General features: G+C 43.5%; 1 protein-coding gene across 1 annotated transcript; it reads left to right on the top strand.

The window, feature by feature from the left end:
- The first annotated feature begins 1,073 nt into the window (after window positions 1-1,073).
- On the top strand, window positions 1,074-8,408 carry spata6l (spermatogenesis associated 6-like). Its single transcript, XM_034165644.1, has 9 exons — window positions 1,074-1,465; window positions 2,539-2,676; window positions 2,994-3,042; window positions 3,883-3,924; window positions 4,020-4,144; window positions 4,264-4,365; window positions 6,872-6,987; window positions 8,097-8,190; window positions 8,340-8,408. The coding sequence occupies exons 1-9, from the start codon at window positions 1,418-1,420 to the stop codon at window positions 8,406-8,408; spliced, it is 783 nt and encodes a 260-aa protein (XP_034021535.1). The 5' UTR covers window positions 1,074-1,417.
- The last annotated feature ends 13,826 nt before the right edge of the window (window positions 8,409-22,234 follow it).

Here is a 22,234-nt window from a genome sequence, read left to right as displayed (position 1 = left end):
CAAAATGCTGCAGCTAGAGTACTGACGGGGACTAGCAGGAGAGAGCATATCTCACCCGTGTTGGCCTCTCTTCATTGGCTTCCTGTTAATTCTAGAATAGAATTTAAAATTCTTCTTCTTACTTATAAGGTTTTGAATAATCAGGTCCCATCTTATCTTAGGGACCTCGTAGTACCATATCACCCCAATAGAGCGCTTCGCTCTCAGACTGCAGGCTTACTTGTAGTTCCTAGGGTTTGTAAGAGTAGAATGGGAGGCAGAGCCTTCAGCTTTCAGACTCCTCTCCTGTGGAACCAGCTCCCAATTCAGATCAGGGAGACAGATACCCTCTCTACTTTTAAGATTAGGCTTAAAACTTTCCTTTTCGCTAAGGCTTATAGTTAGGGCTGGATCGGGTGACCCTGGACTATCCCTTAGTTATGCTGCTATAGACGTAGACTGCTGGGGGGTTCCCATGATGCACTGTTTCTTTCTCTTTTTGCTCTGTATGCATCACTCCGCATTTAATCATTAGTGATCGATCTCTGCTCCCCTCCACAGCATGTCTTTTTCCTGGTTCTTTCCCTCAGCCCCAACCAGTCTCAGCAGAAGACTTCCCCTCCCTGAGCCTGGTTCTGCTGGAGGTTTCTTCCTGTTAAAAGGGAGTTTTTCCTTCCTACTGTTGCCAAGTGCTTGCTCACAGGGGGTCGTTTTGACCGTTGGGGTTTTTCTCTAATTATTGTATGGCCTTGCCTTACAATATAAAGCGCCTTGGGGCAACTGTTTGTTGTGATTTGGCGCTATATAAAAAAAAAAGTTGGTTGGTTGGTTGGGTCCGAAATAGCTAACGCAAGCTAACCGCTAACGAAAATGCTAGCCGCTCCTAAGATTTTACACAGGAGTAAAATAATTACTTAAAATTCACAGCAGCTCAACTGAATAAAAGAACAGAAGTATTAAACGGGTAGAAAAGAAACATTTGTAAAAAGTAACAACGGAGAGGGGAGGTGTTGACCTAGCTAGCGAAAGCTAACCGCTAGCGAATGCTAACCGCTAGCAATTCACAACAGCACTGTTGTTAAATAACGTTCAGAGCAGATACAATTAATAACCAGAAGAGTGCTAAACAGAAATAAAAGAAGCGTATACAACCGTGTGAAGTTCAGAGCGTCACAGCAACAAACAATCCGTCAGAAGCAAGTTGCCAGATCTGCTTCATGTCCTCCTTTAGTCCTGAGAAGACTGGTGGAAGAGTATGATAAATCAGTCTGTAAACTGAGTGTAGATACAAGTGAGGGAAGCCACCAAGACTCCTGGGGTAAATGTTTTCTGCTTGGGTGGGCGGGACCCTGTTGAGGCCTGGTGTTGTGGTATCCGTGGTAACGAAGTAAGTTGATGCCTCCTCAGTTTTTAATGAGCTGCAGCTGGCCGGCGGTCAATGTCGGGTAAAGCTCTCAAAGTGTTGGCAGAAGTAACAGTTGGGGCGGTAAGAATGTCTCATTAGTATTTAAATGTGTGCCGATAAAAAGGTTTTATTTTTATTTGTATCATCTTTCTGTTCATATTATTGTAATTGTGTTTGTTTTGTGTCGCTGTGAAAAACTTTGTAGTACCACAAACTGAGGATTTATACATATTTTTAGGTTGCTTCGATCTTTGTCACCGATTGTTGTTTTACTTCTGATGACCTGCATGATGATTTAAGGTCAAGAAGAGGGTTCAAGTTGTCTGATGGTGTGGATGGGAGGAGACATGGTCATTTTAAAGGACGAGTGTGTTGGAGGTGAAGTGAGAGTCTGACAGGGAGATGATGAATGTCATCAGTGCATATGCCCCACAGGTGGAGAGTGAACCCAAGCATGAAAGAGTGGTGACTGGAGTGGACTTCAGTGGACATGTTGGTGAAGGGAACAGGTGATGGGGAAGGAAATCAGGAAGTGAGGACAGCTAAGAAGAGTTGGTCCTGATGACATTCCACTGGAGGTATGAAAAAATGTCTAGGAGAGATGGCAGTGGAGTTTCTAACTAGATTGTTTCAAAAAATCTTGGAAAGTGAGAGGATGCCTGAGGAGCAGAGACGACGTGTGCTGATTCCTATTTTTAAGAACAAGGGTGATGTGCAGAGTGCTTAGAAAACAGGTGAAATCTGTGAGCAGCAGTATGGTTTCATGCTGAGAAAGAGCACTACAGATGCAATGTTTGCTCTGAGAATACTGGTGAAGTACAGAGAAGGTCAGAAGGAGTAACATTGTGTGTTTGTGGATTTAGAGGACGAGTCGTGGTATTGTATGAGGAAGTCTGGAGTGGCAGAGAAGTTTGTGAGGGTAGTGCTGGACATGTACAAGGAATGACAGACTCATTCAAGGTGCAGATGGGATTACACCAAGGATCAGCTCTGAGTCCTTTCTTGTTTGCAGTGGTGATGAACAGGCTGACGGATGGACAGGATTAAGAATGAACATATCAGAGGGAAAGCTCAGGTTGGATGGTTTGGAGACAAAGTCGGTTACCGTTGTGCAGCGGGCAGGTCGGCACAAAGGTTCTTGTGTGTATTTGCAGGTTTCGTGTCCTGGAGTTCACCTTCCGGGCCAAGATGACGTGTACCTCAGTCTGTGTGTCCTGGGTCAGTACCGTCAGTCCCAACGCCTGGCGGCTGTCTTCCCTCTGCTGCTGCACGAGAAGATGACCTTTGAAAAAGTATGGCCCGCTCCTCGTCAGGAACCAGAACCACTCAGGGGACGCTTTGTGGATCAGAACCTGCAAACCTTTCCATCCCTGTTACCAAGACTTCACCTTAACCTGGACTTGTTTAACTTCAGTTCCTGTCACTCTGAATCCAGTTTGTGGGTTTGTTTGTATTTTACATGACTGTGTGTGTGTGTGTGTGTGTGTGTGTGTGTGTGTGTGTGTGTGTGTGTGTGTGTGTGTGTGTGTGTGTGTGTGTGTGTGTGTGTGTGTGCGCGTGTGTGTGTGTGTGTGTGTGTGTGTGTGTGTGCGTGCATGCGTGTGCACAGATTTTCCGACACGCTGTGGACCCTGCAGACGTCTCCGTCCTGCTTCAGTGTAAGTCTGACAATGATGTCCGTCTCTGTTGTCATGGTGATGTGGTTTGAAGTCAAGGTTTTAAGTTGGTTGTGAGGTCGTAACTTTTTGATTTCGATGATGGTGTTTGTGATGTGCTGAAACTTTTCAGCTGGATGGCCACCCTACATTTTTGTCTCGACCAGAGTCCACTGAGACAGGACTGTAAATGTCATCCTTAAGTGGTACCGAGAACCTGCTCAGCCCCGGAGGTCAGAATAAATCGTGATCCAACAAAAGTGAATCATGGGATTTTGGGGGTGACCCTGTGTAAAAGTAGGTGAAAGTGGACAGCGGAGTCCAGTGTGCAGTCACCAGGATGTCCCACGTCCTGAACGCCCTCATCAGCAGAAGACAGCTTTGACATTTCAACAGAGAAATTTTAGCTTCCTGGAGACGTATGCAATTGAGCCAAATGTAAAAATCCCAGACAAAATGAGTGTGTAATCTGATATAAAATAGTGTGGAATAGTAAGAACTGTCATCACATACTAGTTTTGTCTCTTTTTTTGTAATTGGGCTGAATTCCACTGATTGGTCAGGGTCGACCTTTTTGTCCATTTTCTGACATTGAACTTCTCAGTGAGATAATTTCAGTTGGACTGAACCAATTGTCTCCACACTTGGGGTGTGCTTCACCTCCAGTGACCCCACAAACCCTATTGAGTTTAGGGTCAAACGGTCAAAGGTCAAGATCACTGAATTGTCCTTTGTTAAAGCTTTCTGCAGGGAAGTGCCACTTGTGCCGCAGGGGCTCAGACGTCTCTGAACGTTTGGAACCAGAGGAGGTTGTGGGGATCTCACCGTCTGCTTTCCTCTCAGATGAAGTGGTCCGGATCGAGCTGGTGCAGCTGGTTCCTCCAGGTGACACTCTGTGGCTGCACACCGCCAGTCTGACTCATCAGTGGGTTTTTTTTAAGTTAAACTTCCAGATGTTCACAGACATTTGTGTGTTGCAGCGGGCGAAGCTCTGGCCTGCTTTGAAGACAACGCTCGATGTTTCTTATTCCCAGAACCTAAGCTGGTTCCTTCCTTCTCCGGAATGGACCGAGAGGTTCTGATGACCCGAGCGCCTCACTTTCCAGTACGTGTACTTTGACGATGTTCCTACAAAAGATGGCGGTTTGTGCTGCATTAGTAAGGGTCCGGGATCAGAACCTGGTGTTTGAGGGTAGTCCAGTTCCATGTGTGCTCTGTTTCCAGGGTATTGCTCCAAGGTCGGAGTTCTCCAGCAGGACAACCATCACTGAGTGCTCAGCCGATGCAGAAGTCAACCTTCACCCCAACGTCCTCACGGTAACCTCACTCACTGACTGACTCGCTCTCTGGCTCGCTCGCTCATTCACTGACTGACTCACTCACTGATTCACTCGCTCACTGACTCACTCACTGACTTTCACTAACTCACTCACTGAATGATTCGCTCAATGACTGACTGGCTCACTGCCTGACTCGGTCATTGACTGACTCACTCACTGAATGATTCGCTCACTGACTCACTTGCTCTCTCTGACTAACTCACTCATTCACTGACTCATTCCCTGACTGACTGACTCACTCACTGACTGACTCGGTCATTCACTGACTTTCACTGACTCACTCACTGAATGATTCGCTCAATGACTGACTGGCTCACTGACTGACTCGCTCACTGACTGACTCACTCACTGATTCACTCGCTCACTGACTCACTCACTGACTGACTCGGTCATTCACTGACTCACTCACTGAATGATTCACTCAATGACTGACTGGCTCACTGACTGACTCGGTCATTGACTGACTCACTCACTGAATGATTTGCTCACTGACTCACTTGCTTTCTCACTGACTAACAAGCTCACTCACTGACTCACTCCCTGACTGACTCGCTCTCTCACTGGGTCTGTCACTGATTAACTCACTCACTGGCTTGCTCACTGACTGACTCGCTCACCGACTGACTCACTCACTCAATGACAGATTCACTTGCTCACTGACTCTGAATGATTTGCTCACTGACTGACTTGCTCTCTGACTGATTCACTGTCTCACTGGCTCTGTCACTGATTAACTCACTCACTGGCTCACTGACTGACTGACTCGCTCACTGATTCACTCTCTCACTGACTCGCTCACTGACTGACTTTTACCCTGGACAGACCTCACGTTCTCTAAACCCTGACTTGTGGTTTTTATCTGGACAGACCTCACGCCCTCTAAACCCTGACTTGTGGTTTTTATTTGGACAGACCTCACGCCCTCTAAACCCCGACATGTGGTTTTTATCTGGACAGACCTCACGCCCTCTAAGGCCTGACTTGTGGTTTTTATCTGGACAGACCTCACGCCCTCTAAAGCCTGACTTGTGGTTTTTATCTGGACAGACCTCACGCCCTCTAAACCCCGACTTGTGGTTTTTATCTGGACAGACCTCACGCCCTCTAAACCCCGACTTGTGGTTTTTATCTGGACAGACCTCACGCCCTCTAAAGCCCGACTTGTGGTTTTTATCTGGACAGACATCACGCCCTCTAAAGCCTGACTTGTGGTTTTTATCTGGACAGACCTCACGCCCTCTAAACCCCGACTTGTGGTTTTTATCTGGACAGACCTCACGCCCTCTAAACCCCGACTTGTGGTTTTTATCTGGACAGACCTCACGCCCTCTAAACCCCGACTTGTGGTTTTTATATGGACAGACCTCACGCCCTCTAAACCCCGACTTGTGGTTTTTATATGGACAGACCTCACGCCCTCTAAACCCCGACTTGTGGTTTTATATGGACAGACCTCACACCCTCTAAACCCCGACTTGTGGTTTTTATCTGGACAGACCTCACGCCCTCTAAATCCCGACTTGTGGTTTTTATCTGGACAGACCTCACGCCCTCTAAACCCCGACTTGTGATTTTTATCTGGACAGACCTCACGCCCTCTAAACCCCGACTTGTGGTTTTTATCTGGACAGACCTCACGCCCTCTAAACTCTGACTTGTGGTTTTTATCTGGACAGACCTCACGCCCTCTAAACCCCGACTTGTGGTTTTTATCTGGACAGACCTCACGTCCTCTAAACCCGGACTTGTGGTTTTTATCTGGACAGACCTCACGCCCTCTAAACCCTGACTTGTGGTTTTTATCTGGACAGACCTCACGCCCTCTAAACCCCGACTTGTGGTTTTTATCTGGACAGACCTCACGCCCTCTAAACCCCGACTTGTGGTTTTTATATGGACAGACCTCACGCCCTCTAAACCCCGACTTGTGGTTTTTATATGGACAGACCTCACGCCCTCTAAACCCCGACTTGTGGTTTTTATCTGGACAGACCTCACATGGTGAATTCAAAATGTCACATTCTTTGTTTTTGTTTTTTTTCCCGAACCCGGTGCTAAAGACATGTAGAACCCGCCGCGGCCGATCCCAGACCTCTTCTCATGAAAGGGCTCAAACTGTGGAAGGGAGACGAGGTACCTCAGTGGACAGAGAGGGACATGGGACAGATCCACACAGATCCCAGTCTGTGTCTCCAGTGAGTCCTGGAAACACCCAGAGTCTGGACTGCATGGCACCCGGTCCAGCTGATTGGGACTCGGTCAGCACCTTGTGGCGTGTAAGTTGACCCGGCTCTGAGCATTTAGACCCTCAATGGATCCCTCTGGACTCCTGTCCACTGGTGACCAGTAAGGCCACCATCAGTCTCACTGTCTCTTTGAGAGACAAAGTGGGCGTGTACTAGGACAAAGGGGAGTGGCTCTTTTCATAACAAGATATGACCAAAGATGTCATGAAAAAAAGTCTGTTATTTTCTTGTTGTGTTCTTTGACAGGATGAACGGATTTCTGAGGACGAGTGCGGCTCATCAGGAACGCACATCGACTCCACCCACAGCCAACGTCCTGATGCATCGGCAGCGTGGAGGGCGTGTCAGGATCGCACTGCCAGGTAGTTCACTTTTTTATGAAGGGCACCAGGGACTAAGAAGACAAAACTGCGCGTCTCCCAGACCTGCGTGCTCAGCACACTCCTCTACGGTAGCGAGGCATGGACCACCTACACCAGACATGAGAGAAAGCTCAACAGCTACCATCTGAGGTTCCTTAGATGAATTCTGCACATCGGATGGCAGGACAAGGTGCCCAACACAGAGGTCTTGGAACGCGCCAACATGAGCAGCGTGTTCACCAGTCTTGGCTAAAGGCGCCTTCATTGGCTCGACCACGTCAGGAGAATGGATCAGCACCACATTCCTAAAGATCGACTGTACGGTGAGCTGGCAGAGGGCACTCGTTTGGCTGGTCGACCACGCCTGGACCTCAAGGATGTCTGCAAGAAAGACATGAAGATGTGCAGCATCAATGTCAACACGTGGGAGCGGCGAGCAGAGGACCGTGTAACCTGGAACCTTACTGTCAGAACAGGTGCGCAGAGGAGCAGGAGAGGAACCAAGGCCTCGCTGAGCAGCGAGCGAGGAGGAAGGAGTGACAGCGGCAGCCTCAGCAGGCATCACAGTGCACGTGTCACTTGCGCATTGGACTGATACGTCACTTGCGCAGGTGCAGATAGAAAGAAAAGACAAAACTTTCCTGTATATTTGTTTTGTCTATTGTGTCTGTATCATGGTCCAAGCAGAGGGTCGCCCCTTTGAGTCTGGTCTGCTTGAGGTTTCTTCCTCACATCATCAGACAGTGTTTGTTCATGACCACTGGCGCCTGTGTTCTGGCTCTGGGGGTTGGTGAGGTCAGACCTTACTTGTGGCAGCTTGTGATTTGGTGCTGTATAAATAACATAAAGTAAAATTGAATTGAAAATGTGTTAAAAAACATACAAACAAACAAAAAAGAAAAGCCAAAAAACAAACAGGACGCTACACCATCGTCTCCCGCAGACGGACTGATGCCGTCGGATGGAGGACCAGGAACTGAAGTGTCCTGTGGTCAGACATCCTCGCCGCGAGCACCGACGAGGTCCGAGCTGCCGTTTTTTTTGTTGTTGTTGTTTTTTTTATGAAGGGCACCAGGAACTGATGCCTCTGTGGGTGTTTCTGTGGTCAGGTCTGAGTCCAGGTCTCACAGAGTGTGGGAGGAAGTTCACGATTGTGTTCGGAGGCTCCTGACCGCGCCCAAAGCCATACAGCGACTCATCTCCGTGAGTAACGCAAAACAACAAAGTCTGATACAGGCTGCTTCCTCCTCCTCCTCTGGGACACTTACTCTGATTGGACACTTTAGATCTTTTACATAATTCTGGGTGGGGCTTGTGTTCTACTGGTATCTCTGTCCTCTTCTTACTTTCAGGGTGCTACGCAGTCTGAGGTGGACATGATTTTGACCAGGACCTCCATCTGTCCTGGTCCGCCGTGGTGACCACTCCCTCCTTGGTGACCACGCCCCCCAGGTCGTTCATGTGACCATGATTTTGCCTGCATTAAAGTGATGTTTAGTCTTTGTGACAGAGTCTGGACTGTTTGTGGTCTCAAGTCTTCAGTCCAGAGGACTCGAACCATCCAGTCTCTGAAGGTTCTCTTCTCATGAAGTGTCAGTCAGTGTTCTGTCTCTTTGATGATGCATTAAAGCATTTTGGAGTGTTGGCAGTCTTGTCCATGGCTGCTGCCTTCCTGTCCGTAGCCCCTCTACCAGTCACACTGAAAGAGAGACTGGTAGACATCATAAAGGAAGGAGCAGACACGTGTCCAGTTACTTTTGGGCCCTAAAAAACAGGATCTGTTATTCCGATGCTGTTGGCCTGAATTGATCTAATTTCCACCATTGTTCAGTCATTGTTATTACACTCAACAAAAATATAAACGCAACACTTTTGGTTTTGCTCCCATTTTGTATGAGATGAACTCAAAGATCTAAAACGTTTTCCACATACACAATATCACCATTTCCCTCAAATATTGTTCACAAACCAGTCTAAATCTGTGATAGTGAGCACTTCTCCTTTGCTGAGATAATCCATCCCACCTCACAGGTGTGCCATATCAAGATGCTGATTAGACACCATGATTAGTGCACAGGTGTGCCTTAGACTGCCCACAATAAAAGGCCACTCTGAAAGGTGCAGTTTTGTTTTATTGGGGGGGGGATACCAGTCAGTATCTGGTGTGACCACCATTTGCCTCATGCAGTCCAACACATCTCCTTCACATAGAGTTGATCAGGTTGTCAATTGTGGCCTGTGGAATGTTGGTCCACTCCTCTTCAATGGCTGTGCGAAGTTGCGACAATGAATTGGAGTCAGGTCGAGACCCCGATGAGGACGACGAGCATGCAGATGACCTTCCCTGAGACGGTTTCTGACAGTTTGTGCAGAAATTCTTTGGTTATGCAAACCGATTGTTTCAGCAGCTGTCTGAGTGGCTGGTCTCAGACGATCTTGGAGGTGAACATGCTGGATGTGGAGGTCCTGGGCTGGTGTGGTTACACGTGGTCTGCGGTTGTGAGGCTGGTTGGATGTACTGCCAAATTCTCTGAAACGCCTTTGGAGACGGCTTATGGTAGAGAAATCAATCAATCAATCAACTTTTTTTTTATATAGCGCCAGATCACAACAGACAGTTGCCCCAAGGCGCTCTATATTGTAAGGCAAGGCCATACAATAATTATGAAAAACCCCAACGGTCAAAACGACCCCCTGTGAGCAAGCACTTGGCTACAGTGGGAAGGAAAAACTCCCCTTTAACAGGAAGAAACCTCCAGCAGAACCAGGCTCAGGGAGGGGCAGTCTTCTGCTGAGACTGGTTGGGGCTGAGGGAGAGAACCAGGAAAAAGACATGCTGTGGAGGGGGGCAGAGATCGATCACTAATGATTAAATGCAGAGTGATGCATACAAAGCAAAAAGAGAAAGAAACAGTGCATCATGGGAACCCCCCCACAGTCTACGTCTAAAGCAGCATAACCAAGGGATGGTCCAGGGTCACCTGATCCAGCCCTAACTATAAGCCTTAGCAAAAAGGAAAGTTTTAAGCCTAATCTTAAAAGTAGAGAGGGTGTCTGTCTCCCTGATCTGAATTGGGAGCTGGTTCCACAGGAGAGGAGCCTGAAAGCTGAAGGCTCTGCCTCCCATTCTACTCTTACAAACCCTAGGAACTACAAGTAAGCCTGCAGTCTGAGAGCGAAGCGCTCTATTGGGGTGATATGGTACTACGAGGTCCCTAAGATAAGATGGGACCTGATTATTCAAAACCTTATAAGTAAGAAGAAGAATTTTAAATTCTATTCTAGAATTAACAGGAAGCCAATGAAGAGAGGCCAATATGGGTGAGATATGCTCTCTCCTTCTAGTCCCTGTCAGTACTCTAGCTGCAGCATTTTGAATTAACTGAAGGCTTTTTAGGGAACTTTTAGGACAACCTGTTAATAATGAATTACAATAGTCCAGCCTAGAGGAAATAAATGCATGAATTAGTTTTTCAGCATCACTCTGAGACAAGACCTTTCTAATTTTAGAGATATTGCGTAAATGCAAAAAAGCAGTCCTACATATTTGTTTAATATGCGCCTTGAATGACATATCCTGATCAAAAATGACTCCAAGATTTCTCACAGTATTACTAGAGGTCAGGGTAATGCCATCCAGAGTAAGGATCTGGTTAGACACCATGTTTCTAAGATTTGTGGGGCCAAGTACAATAACTTCAGTTTTATCTGAGTTTAAAAGCAGGAAATTAGAGGTCATCCATGTCTTTATGTCTGTAAGACAATCCTGCAGTTTAGCTAATTGGTGTGTGTCCTCTGGCTTCATGGATAGATAAAGCTGGGTATCATCTGTGTAACAATGAAAACTTAAGCAATACCGTCTAATAATGCTGCCTAAGGGAAGCATGTATAAAGTGAATAAAATTGGTCCTAGCACAGAACCTTGTGGAACTCCATAATTAACTTTAGTCTGTGAAGAAGATTCCCCATTTACATGAACAAACTGTAATCTATTAGACAAATATGATTCAAACCACCGCAGCGCAGTGCCTTTAATACCTATGGCATGCTCTAATCTCTGTAATAAAATTTTATGGTCAACAGTATCAAAAGCAGCACTGAGGTCTAACAGAACAAGCACAGAGATGAGTCCACTGTCCGAGGCCATAAGAAGATCATTTGTAACCTTCACTAATGCTGTTTCTGTACTATGATGAATTCTAAAACCTGACTGAAACTCTTCAAATAGACCATTCCTCTGCAGATGATCAGTTAGCTGTTTTACAACTACCCTCTCAAGAATCTTTGAGAGAAACGGAAGGTTGGAGATTGGCCTATAATTAGCTAAGATAGCTGGGTCAAGTGATGGCTTTTTAAGTAATGGTTTAATTACTGCCACCTTAAAAGCCTGTGGTACATAGCCAACTAACAAAGATAGATTGATCATATTTAAGATCGAAGCATTAAATAATGGTAGGGCTTCCTTGAGCAGCCTGGTAGGAATGGGGTCTAATAAACATGTTGATGGTTTGGATGAAGTAACTAATGAAAATAACTCAGACAGAACAATCGGAGAGAAAGAGTCTAACCAAATACCGGCATCACTGAGAGCAGCCAAAGATAACGATACATCTTTGGGATGGTTATGAGTAATTTTTTCTCTAATAGTCAAAATTTTGTTAGCAAAGAAAGTCATGAAGTCATTACTAGTTAAAGTTAATGGAATACTCAGCTCAATAGAGCTCGGACTCTTTGTCAGCCTGGCTACAGTGCTGAAAAGAAACCTGGGGTTGTTCTTATTTTCTTCAATTAGTGATGAGTAGAAAGATGTCCTAGCTTTACGGAGGGCTTTTTTATAGAGCAACAGACTGTTTTTCCAGGCTAAGTGAAGATCTTCTAAATTAGTGAGACGCCATTTCCTCTCCAACTTACGGGTTATCTGCTTTAAGCTACGAGTTTGTGAGTTATACCACGGAGTCAGACACTTCTGATTTAAAGCTCTCTTTTTCAGAGGAGCTACAGCATCCAAAGTTGTCTTCAATGAGGATGTAAAACTATTGACGAGATACTCTAACTCCCTTACAGAGTTTAGGTAGCTACTCTGCACTGTGTTGGTATATGACATTAGAGAACATAAAGAAGGAATCATATCCTTAAACCTAGTTACAGCGCTTTCTGAAAGACTTCTAGTTAATGAAACTTATTCCCCACTGCTGGGTAGTCCATCAGAGTAAATGTAAATGTTATTAAGAAATGATCAGACAGAAGGGAGTTTTCAGGGAATACTGTTAAGTCTTCTATTTCCATACCATAAGTCAGAACAAGATCTAAGATATGATTAAAGTGGTGGGTGGACTCATTTACTTTTTGAGCAAAGCCAATAGAGTCTAATAATAGATTAAATGCAGTGTTGAGGCTGTCATTCTCAGCATCTGTGTGGATGTTAAAATCGCCCACTATAATTATCTTATCTGAGCTAAGCACTAAGTCCGACAAAAGGTCTGAAAATTCACAGAGAAACTCACAGTAACGACCAGGTGGACAATAGATAATAATAAATAAAACTGGTTTTTGGGACTTCCAATTTGGATGGACAAGACTAAGAGACAAGCCTTCAAATGAATTAAAGCTCTGTCTAGGTTTTTGATTAATTAATAAGCTGGAATGGAAGATTGCTGCTAATCCTCCGCCTCGGCCCGTGCTACGAGCATTCTGACAGTTAGTGTGACTCGGGGGTGTTGACTCATTTAAACTAACATATTCATCCTGCTGTAACCAGGTTTCTGTTAGGCAGAATAAATCAATACGTTGATCAATTATTATATCATTTACCAACAGGGACTTAGAAGAGAGAGACCTAATGTTTAATAGACCACATTTAACTGTTTTAGTCTGTGGTGCAGTTGAAGGTGCTATATTATTTTTTCTTTTTGAATTTTTATGCTTAAATAGATTTTTGCTAGTTATTGGTGGTCTGGGAGCAGGCACCGTCTCTACGGGGATGGGGTAATGAGGGGATGGCAGGGGGAGAGAAGCTGCAGAGAGGTGTATAAGACCACAGCTCTGCCTCCTGGTCCCAACGCTGGACAGTCACAGTTTGGAGGATCCAAGAAAATTGGCCAGATTTCTAGAAATGAGAGCTGCTCCATCCAAAGTGGGATGGATGCCGTCTCTCCTAACAAGACCAGGTTTTCCCCAGAAGCTTTGCCAATTATCTATGAAGCCCACCTCATTTTTTGGACACCACTCAGACAGCCAGCAATTCAAGGAGAACATGCGGCTAAACATGTCACTCCCGGTCCGATTGGGGAGGGGCCCAGAGAAAACTACAGAGTCCGACATTGTTTTTGCAAAGTTACACACTGATTTAATGTTAATTTTAGTGACCTCCGACTGGCGTAACCGAGTGTCATTACTGCCGACGTGAATTACAATCTTACCAAATTTACGCTTAGCCTTAGCCAGCAATCTCAAATTTCCTTCAATGTCGCCTGCTCTGGCCCCCGGAAGACAATTGACAATGGTTGCTGGTGTCGCTAACTTCACATTTCTCAAAACAGAGTCGCCAATAACCAGAGTTTGATCCTCGGCGAGTGTATCGTCGAGTGGGGAAAAACGGTTAGAGATGTGAACGGGTTGGCGGTGTACACGGGGCTTCTGTTTAGGGCTACGCTTCCTCCTCACAGTCACCCAGTCAGCCTGCTTTCCCGACTGCCTGGGATCTGCCAGGGGGGAACTAACGGCGGCTAAGCAACCGTGGTCCGCACCGACTACAGGGGCCTGGCTAATTGTAGAATTTTCCACGGTGCGGAGCCGAGTCTCCAATTCGCCCAGCCTGGCCTCCAAAGCTACGAATAAGCTACAGTTATTACAAGTACCATTACTGCTAAAGGAGGCCGAGGAATAACTAAACATTTCACACCCAGAGCAGAAAAGTGCGGGAGAGACAGGAGAAGCCGCCATGCTAAATCGGCTAAGAGCTAGTAGCTACGCTAAGCTAGCGGATTCCTAAAAACACGCAAAGTGAATAATGTGTAAATAATTTAGAGGTGATTCAGCAGAAGGAGTGCTTTAGTTAAGGCACCAGACAGGCCATGAAGCAGCACAGGTAACGCACGACAACAGTGCTAAAAAATAAAATAAAAATCCACCAGACACGCTGTGGAGCAGCACAGGTAACACACGACAACAGTGCTAAAAAATAAAATAAAAATCCACCAGACAGGCCATGAAGCAGCACAGGTAACGCACGACAACAGTGCTAAAAAATAAAATAAAAATCCACCAGACACGCTGTGGAGCAGCACAGGTAACGCACGGCAACAGCGCCAAAAAACAAAATAAAATAAAAATCCACCAGACACGCTGTGGGGCAGCACAGGTAACGCACGACAACAGTGCTAAAAAATAAAATAAAAATGAAAGATTAGCGTTAGCAAGCTAACTAGCTTGCTAACGCTAATGAAAGTTAGCTGATGAAAGTGCTCCGTCGCGACGTTTCGACCGTTAGAGGTCTTCTTTAGGCGTTGGAGCACGGTGAAAAAGTAAAAAAAAAAAGTAAAAAAGTCTTGAAAAAGACTGTTAGTTCAAAGTCCAAAGCAGCAGGTAGCAGTCTCTGTGTAAACAGTTCCAACAGAGAGCCAAAATTACACAGCTGTATATCAATGAAATGAAATGAACATTCAATACACGAGCAACAGCTCTGGTTGACATTCCTGCTGTCAGCATGCCAATTGCACGCTCCCTCAAATCTTGCGACATCTGTGGCATTGTGCTGTGTGATAAAACTGCACCTTTCAGAGTGGCCTTTTATTGTGGGCAGTCTAAGGCACACCTGTGCACTAATCATGGTGTCTAATCAGCATCTTGATATGGCACACCTGTGAGGTGGGATGGATTATCTCAGCAAAGGAGAAGTGCTCACTATCACAGATTTAGACTGGTTTGTGAACAATATTTGAGGGAAATGGTGATATTGTGTATGTGGAAAAAGTTTTAGATCTTTGAGTTCATCTCATACAAAATGGGAGCAAAACAAAAACTGTTGCATTTATATTTTTGTTGAGTGTATCTTTCAGCTTGTGATTAACAGCTAACATAATCCACCAGTGTCCAGATATTTATGGGCCGGACTGTATTCCAGATCATCTGAATTTCAGTGTCAAATGACTAAAACACTCTCAAACACATGTTCCAGTTTGTGTGACTAGAAGGCCTGCAAAATTCCACAAATGTTCAAAGTTGGAAACTTTGCACGAGAATAAAGGAAATGTGAAAAATGGCAGGTTTGTCTATAACTGGGAACTAAAATCCAGCTGGTGGAAAAAATACCTTGCAACATAATCTTAAATCGACCAGATGTAAAAGAATCATCTGAATTTCACCTCTCCGCTGTGTGGTCATCACAGTGAAAAAGTATATGAGTTTTCAGTTGGTGTGCAGCGTAAGCTTCACTTTTTCTTCCTTGGACACTAAAACCCCATTTTCCCAAAAATCTTTTAAGGAATCAACACTTCAACAGGAAAAATGATCAAAGTCTCTGTCATTCTCGCTGCCCACACAGTCAGTCATGATACCTCGAGACTGCAGTTTACACCTCCTGCTCTTTGACCTTGTGTGCAAGACCCAGAAGAGAGCGAGAGTGTGAAAAGGCTTATGGCGACTGTGTGACAGTTGGATGCTTATTTACACTCCCATCCAGTTGCTGTATCACATTTAAACAGGATTTTCAATTTTGCAAATGCCTTTTTTTTCAAATGAAAGAAAATACATATCGACAAATACAGATTTATTTGTAAAAACCAACACACAAGTTACATTATACCACGGTCAGTGAGAATTCCATGTCTAACTGAAGTGCATTATTTTCGTATATATGCACACGTAGTTCGGCGAGTTAAGTCACAGTTATAATCACTCCGCTCTGGTCGTCACCATAGCAACACGCAAATCATTTGGCACAGATCAACTGTGTTTTGACAGGTGAATGACAGAAATGCGATAAAACATGAATTTCCAAGTGAATTTTAATATTTTTGGCCAAAATAAAATGTTTGAGGAATGGAAAGAGGAGAGCAAACAAGAAGAACAGCAAAAGCAACAGCGTAAAGATTTAACATCGGACGAACTGGACAAGATTGAAGACAGGAAAGAAGAAGAGAACGGTTCTGTCCTTGCGGGCTGCCGGAGCGCTCCGCATCAAAACAGCAAGTGTAGTTTCTGGACCTGTTGCCAGAGTTGGCCGCAGATCCACACAGCAGAGAGGGGGGCGGTGTGAGTGGCCCGCTGCGGCGCAAGCCCACAGACTCAGTAAGCCCATCGGAGACAAAATATCTTGAGACTGGCATAAAATAGTCCCAAATACACACACATTTTTATCAAGTTCTGTTAACTTAAATAAATATGTGTGTTAGCTCACTGTGTGGGACCGTGGTATAAGCAGATTAAACAACAAGAAGCTGTGCATTATATGGTTTGAATGCACTTTGCAAAGTGTTTTAGACACCGCGTTGTGCATTCAAACCATATAATGCACGGCTTCTTGTTGTTTAATCTTTACGTAACGTGTGTGTGTTTGTGTTTTTGTTTTTTGTTTTTTACAACCAACCAGTGATGATGCTCAATTTCCCATAATGCCTTTGGGCATCTGTGAGTTTTAATGCTCAAACATTCAGAGTTAATACAGTACTTTAAAACTAAAAGATATGTGATATTTTCACTTTATAAAAATGACAGTTGAAGTTAATATAAATAAAGCCTACAGAATCAGTTTGGTTTTTAAATCAAATCATAAGTCAAACCTGCTTTTCTGTTTATGCCTTTTGCCCACGTCTGGTGGACTGTATCCTATGAATGTAAATGACTCTTCCTTACAGCAGAGGGTTAGGGTCCACAAAGACACGAGCTCTGACTCATTGTTTGTGTTGGCTTTGTTATGGCCTTTGATTCTACTCAAAACTGGCTTGTCAGTAGCTGACAGTGTACTGGAGTCAATACTAAAATTTAGCGGTTATCAGTTAGCTGTAGCTTCCACTAAGTTTTTTTTAATCAGTTTATTGTTATAAAATTTAACTTTTCAGTTAGTGGATTAGCGGTTATCAAAGCTAAGTTTATGGTTAGCTGTGCCCACCACTGGTAGGATTCTACTTTTATTTATAACACTCCAGTGTGTAGGATTATACTTTTACTTTATTTAAAAAGCTGCAGTGTGTAGGATTGTACTTTTTAAAAAGCTACTATGGGTAAGATTTTACGTTATTTCTAAAGCTGCAGTGTGTAGGATTGTACTTTATAAAGCTGCAGTGTGTAAGATTCTACTTTATTTATAAAGATGCAGTGTGTAGGATTCTACTTTTTAAAAAAGATAGTTTGTAAGATTATACTTTTTAAAAAAAAGCTACAGTGTGTAGGATTACACTTTAAAAAAAAAAGATACAGTGTGTAGGATTATACTTAAAAAAAAAAGATACAGTGTGTAGGATTATACTTTTTTTTTTTTTTTAAAGATAGTTTGTAAGATTATACTTTTTAAAAAAAGCTACAGTGTGTAGGATTACACTTTAAAAAAAAAAAAAAGATAGTGTGTAGGATTATACTTTAAAAAAAAAAGATACAGTGTGTAGGATTATACTTTTTTTTTTTAAAGATACAGTTTGTAGGATTATACTTAAAAAAAAGCTACAGTGTGTAGGATTATAGTTTTTTTTTAAGATACAGTTTGTAGGATTATACTTTAAAAAAGCTACAGTGTGTAGGATTATAGTTTTTTTTTAAGATACAGTTTGTAGGATTATACTTTAAAAAAAGCTACAGTGTGTAGGATTATAGTTTTTTTTTTTTTAAAGATACATTGTGTAGGATTATAGTTTTTTTTAAGATACAGTTTGTAGGATTATACTTTTAAAAAAAAGCTACAGTGTGTAGGATTATAGTTTTTTTTAAAGATACAGTGTGTAGGATTATAGTTTTTTTTTTAAGATACAGTTTGTAGGATTATACTTTAAAAAAGCTACATTGTGTAGGATTATAGTTTTTTTTAAGATACAGTTTGTAGGATTATACTTTAAAAAAGCAACAATGTGTAGGATTATAGTTTTTTTTAAAGATACAGTTTGTAGGATTATACTTTAAAAAAAGATACATTGTGTAGGATTATAGTTTTTTTAAGATACAGTTTGTAGGATTATACTTTTAAAAAAAGCAACAGTGTGTAGGATTATAGTTTTGTTTTTTTTTTAAGATACAGTTTGTAGGATTATACTTTAAAAAAAAGCAACAGTGTGTAGGATTATAGTTTTTTTTTTAAGATACAGTTTGTAGGATTATACTTAAAAAAAGATACATTGTGTAGGATTATAGTTTTTTTTAAGATACAGTTTGTAGGATTATACTTAAAAAAAAGCTATAGTGTGTAGGATTATAGTTTTTTTTTTAAGATACAGTTTGTAGGATTATACTTTAAAAAAAACTACATTGTGTAGGATTATAGTTTTTTTTTTAAGATACAGTTTGTAGGATTATACTTTAAAAAAAAAGATACATTGTGTAGGATTATAGTTTTTTTTAAGATACAGTTTGTAGGATTATACTTTAAAAAAAAAGCTACATTGTGTAGGATTATACTTTTTTTTTAAGATACAGTTTGTAGGATTATACTTTAAAAAAAAGCTACATTGTGTAGGATTATAGTTTTTTTTAAGATACAGTTTGTAGGATTATACTTTAAAAAAAAAGCTACATTGTGTAGGATTATAGTTTTTTTTTAAGATACAGTTTGTAGGATTATACTTTAAAAAAAGCTACATTGTGTAGGATTATAGTTTTTTTTAAGATACAGTTTGTAGGATTATACTTAAAAAAAAAAGCTATAGTGTGTAGGATTATAGTTTTTTTTAAGATACAGTTTGTAGGATTATACTTTAAAAAAAAACTACATTGTGTAGGATTATAGTTTTTTTTAAGATACAGTTTGTAGGATTATACTTTAAAAAAAAACCTACATTGTGTAGGATTATAGTTTTTTTTAAGATACAGTTTGTAGGATTATACTTAAAAAAAGATACATTGTGTAGGATTATAGTTTTTTTAAGATACAGTTTGTAGGATTATACTTAAAAAAAAGATATAGTGTGTAGGATTATAGTTTTTTTTTTTAAGATGCAGTTTGTAGGATTATACTTTAAAAAAGCTACAGTGTGTAGGATTATAGTTTTTTTTAAAGATACAGTTTGTAGGATTATACTTAAAAAAAAGCTATAGTGTGTAGGATTATAGTTTTTTTTAAAGATACAGTTTGTAGGATTATACTTAAAAAAAAGCTACAGTGTGTAGGATTATAGTTTTTTTTTTAAGATACAGTTTGTAGGATTATACTTTAAAAAAAAGATACATTGTGTAGGTTTATAGTTTTTTTTTAAGATACAGTTTGTAGGATTATACTTTAAAAAAAAGCTACAGTGTGTAGGATTATAGTTTTTTTTTTAAGATACAGTTTGTAGGATTATACTTTAAAAAAAAGCTACATTGTGTAGGATTATACTTTATTAATGCTACAATGTATAGGATTAAAATCATGATTGGTGATTGCATCATGCAGTTTGCAGCCTCACCACTAAGTGACCCTGAGTCCTACATCCTGTAGCTTTAAATCTGCTTTGGCTGAATCTTTGGCTTCTCGTGTGCCACTGCACAGCAGCTTAGACGCAGTTACGTTCGATGAGATTTGAGCGTTGTGGGCCGCCCCTCACTGGGGACCCTCCCCTGTTTATCAGGCTGTCAGACAAGCTGTGAGACGGCGGTTTTGTTCCACACGCGCTGTAAAAATAACTGGAACAAAAGTACCACTTTGTAAATTCATGCTTTGAGGGTTGAAGCTGAGCTTCACTTTGAGAATGTGTCACGGGTTTGATGCCATGATGGTGGCGGTGGTAACTCATTCAGAGGCCATTAAACCCAAATAGTTCCTGTGCTGAAGGCGCTGGCTGGTAATTACAGTCATATATCAGAGGAGGAGCTGCTGAGCGGGAAGCGCCCACCGTGCAGAACACCGTGATCTACTGCAGGGGGAGCCGGCAGCTGCACCGCCACCACACCACATACTCAGAAACTCATTTACAGGCTTCAGGGAGGCTTTGTGGTAAGAGGGGCCTTGGCTCGGCTCGGCTCGGGGGGGTCTGATGAGGTTTCAGCAGTGAACCAGATCCGCCTCGTAAATTCTGATTTGCTGTCTTTAACATCGTGAGATCGTTTTTCGCCGCTCGCTCGGTGTCTTTTTCATATCCAGTTTATATTTAGAAATGCCCAAATCTCATCTCTAGAATCTGGTTTATGATGTCACAAAGATACTACCCATCTTATTTTTGACTTAAAATAAAAATAAAAATAGCCCTGTTGTGTGGGCCGCTGAAGAGGAGGTACTGCTGGCCCACCACCACAAGATGGCGCCCTGCTTGAAGTGCGGGCTTCAAGCACGAGAGGGCGTCGGCTTTGCTGGAGGTGACAGCTGTCAACAATCAACACAAGCTGTCACCCATCATCACCACTACAAAGACCGGACTGCAACTCCACCTCCTCGCCGAGAAATCAACTACCATTCAGGTAATTTCTCTGCTGACTGACACTGTGTGTTTAACCTGAACTTCTATTTGCAGCCATTTTCCTGGAGTGTTTCCTTATCTGGAGGATTGGCGTTTGGTGTGACAGCGACGGCTTCGCCTCACACCCTAACTCAGATAAGTGGTTGACCAGGAGCTGCACGAGTGTGTGTGATTGGAGGTGGAGGTTTTCCCTCCTTTACTTAAGACAGACTGTGGATTACTGAGTGTGCAAACTCACACTCATTTGGACTGTCTCTGTTCTCTGCCAGCAGTACCGGGTCTGACTGCTGAAGACAGCGGCCACCTGGGACGCAGGGCTTGGCGGCTCCGGCGTTCTTCAGCTCCGTTGGCGGTGGAAGCTGTGTGGATCCGGCTCTTCTCTCGCCAGGCGTCTTCTATCGTCGAGCCTGCCCACACGTCACCTGGTGTATGATTGACAGTCCACCATATTGTTATTGTCTGTACGTTGTTGTGCGATTTACAACATTAAATTGTTACTTTTTGGCTTATCCATTGTCCGTTCATTAACGCCCCCTGTTGTGGGTCCATGTCACGTCACTTTCACAACAGGATTTCTCGGCCAGCGTCATGGATCCCGAGGGGCGTCAACCATCGCTTGAACAGCCAATGGGAGAGCGAGGTGCACAGGCAGGAGGCGTGTTGGGTGAGCTGCAGCACATCTTAACCGCCTTCACCGCTCGGTTGGATTAGTTACCGAGCAGAGCAGTGTTCTCAATCGCAGAATAGAGGCTCTCACCGCCCAGGTGGAAGCGCGTGCTCAGGGCGCTGCTGCAGCACCTCCTCCTGCTGATCGTGTGCCAGAGACAGACATTCCGCTGGTCGTTCAACGAACCCCCCCACCTTCCCCTGAAGCATACATAAGCCCTCCGGAGCCATACGGAGGCTGTGTGGAGATGTGCGCGGACTTCTTGATGCAGTGCTCGCTCGTCTTTTCACAGCGTCCCGTCATGTACGCGGCAGACGCCAGCCGGGTGGCTTACGTTATAAATTTGCGTGGTCAGGCACAAGCCGTCCCTCTTCCTCCCTGGTCCGAAAGGGAGCCGACTTCCCCACGCTCCACTGCCAGGGCTCTCCACGTGACAACAGCTCCCCCTGCTGATGTTGCTATGGAAACGAGCAGGGCCAAAAAAGATCAGATCAGAGACAAAGGAGGCTGATCCATGGAGAGTGTTTTCTCTGCAGCTCTACTGCGCATATACAGAGAGAATGCCCCAAACGATCAAAACAGCAGCACTCGTCCTTAGAGAGTGGGCTAAGGGTGGGTCGCAATACCCACGCGGGGAGACCCTGTAAATCTGCATGAATCCCAGTCACGATCCTGAGTGAGGATTTAACCCTTCACGCTCCAGCACTGGTGGACACGGGGTCGGAGGGAAATCTGCTGGATAGCAGATGGGCAAAGGAGGTTGGGCTCCCTCTAGTGGCCTTACTGTCACCATTGTCGGTGCGGGCACTAGATGGCACCCTTCTTCCACTAATCACACACCAGACTCAGCCAGTGACATTGGTGGTGTCTGGGAATCACAGGGAGGAGATTGTGTTTTATGTAACACCTTCTACCTCCCGAGTGATTTTGGGTTTTCCATGGGTGTTAAAACACAATCCCCGGATTGATTGGCCGTCTGGGGTTGTGGTTCAGTGGAGCGAAACCT

The sequence above is a fragment of the Thalassophryne amazonica genome, unplaced genomic scaffold (genome assembly GCF_902500255.1).
Source record: "Thalassophryne amazonica unplaced genomic scaffold, fThaAma1.1, whole genome shotgun sequence".
Classification (NCBI taxonomy): Eukaryota; Metazoa; Chordata; class Actinopteri; order Batrachoidiformes; family Batrachoididae; genus Thalassophryne; species Thalassophryne amazonica.
This window is presented reverse-complemented; position numbering and strand designations above follow the sequence as displayed.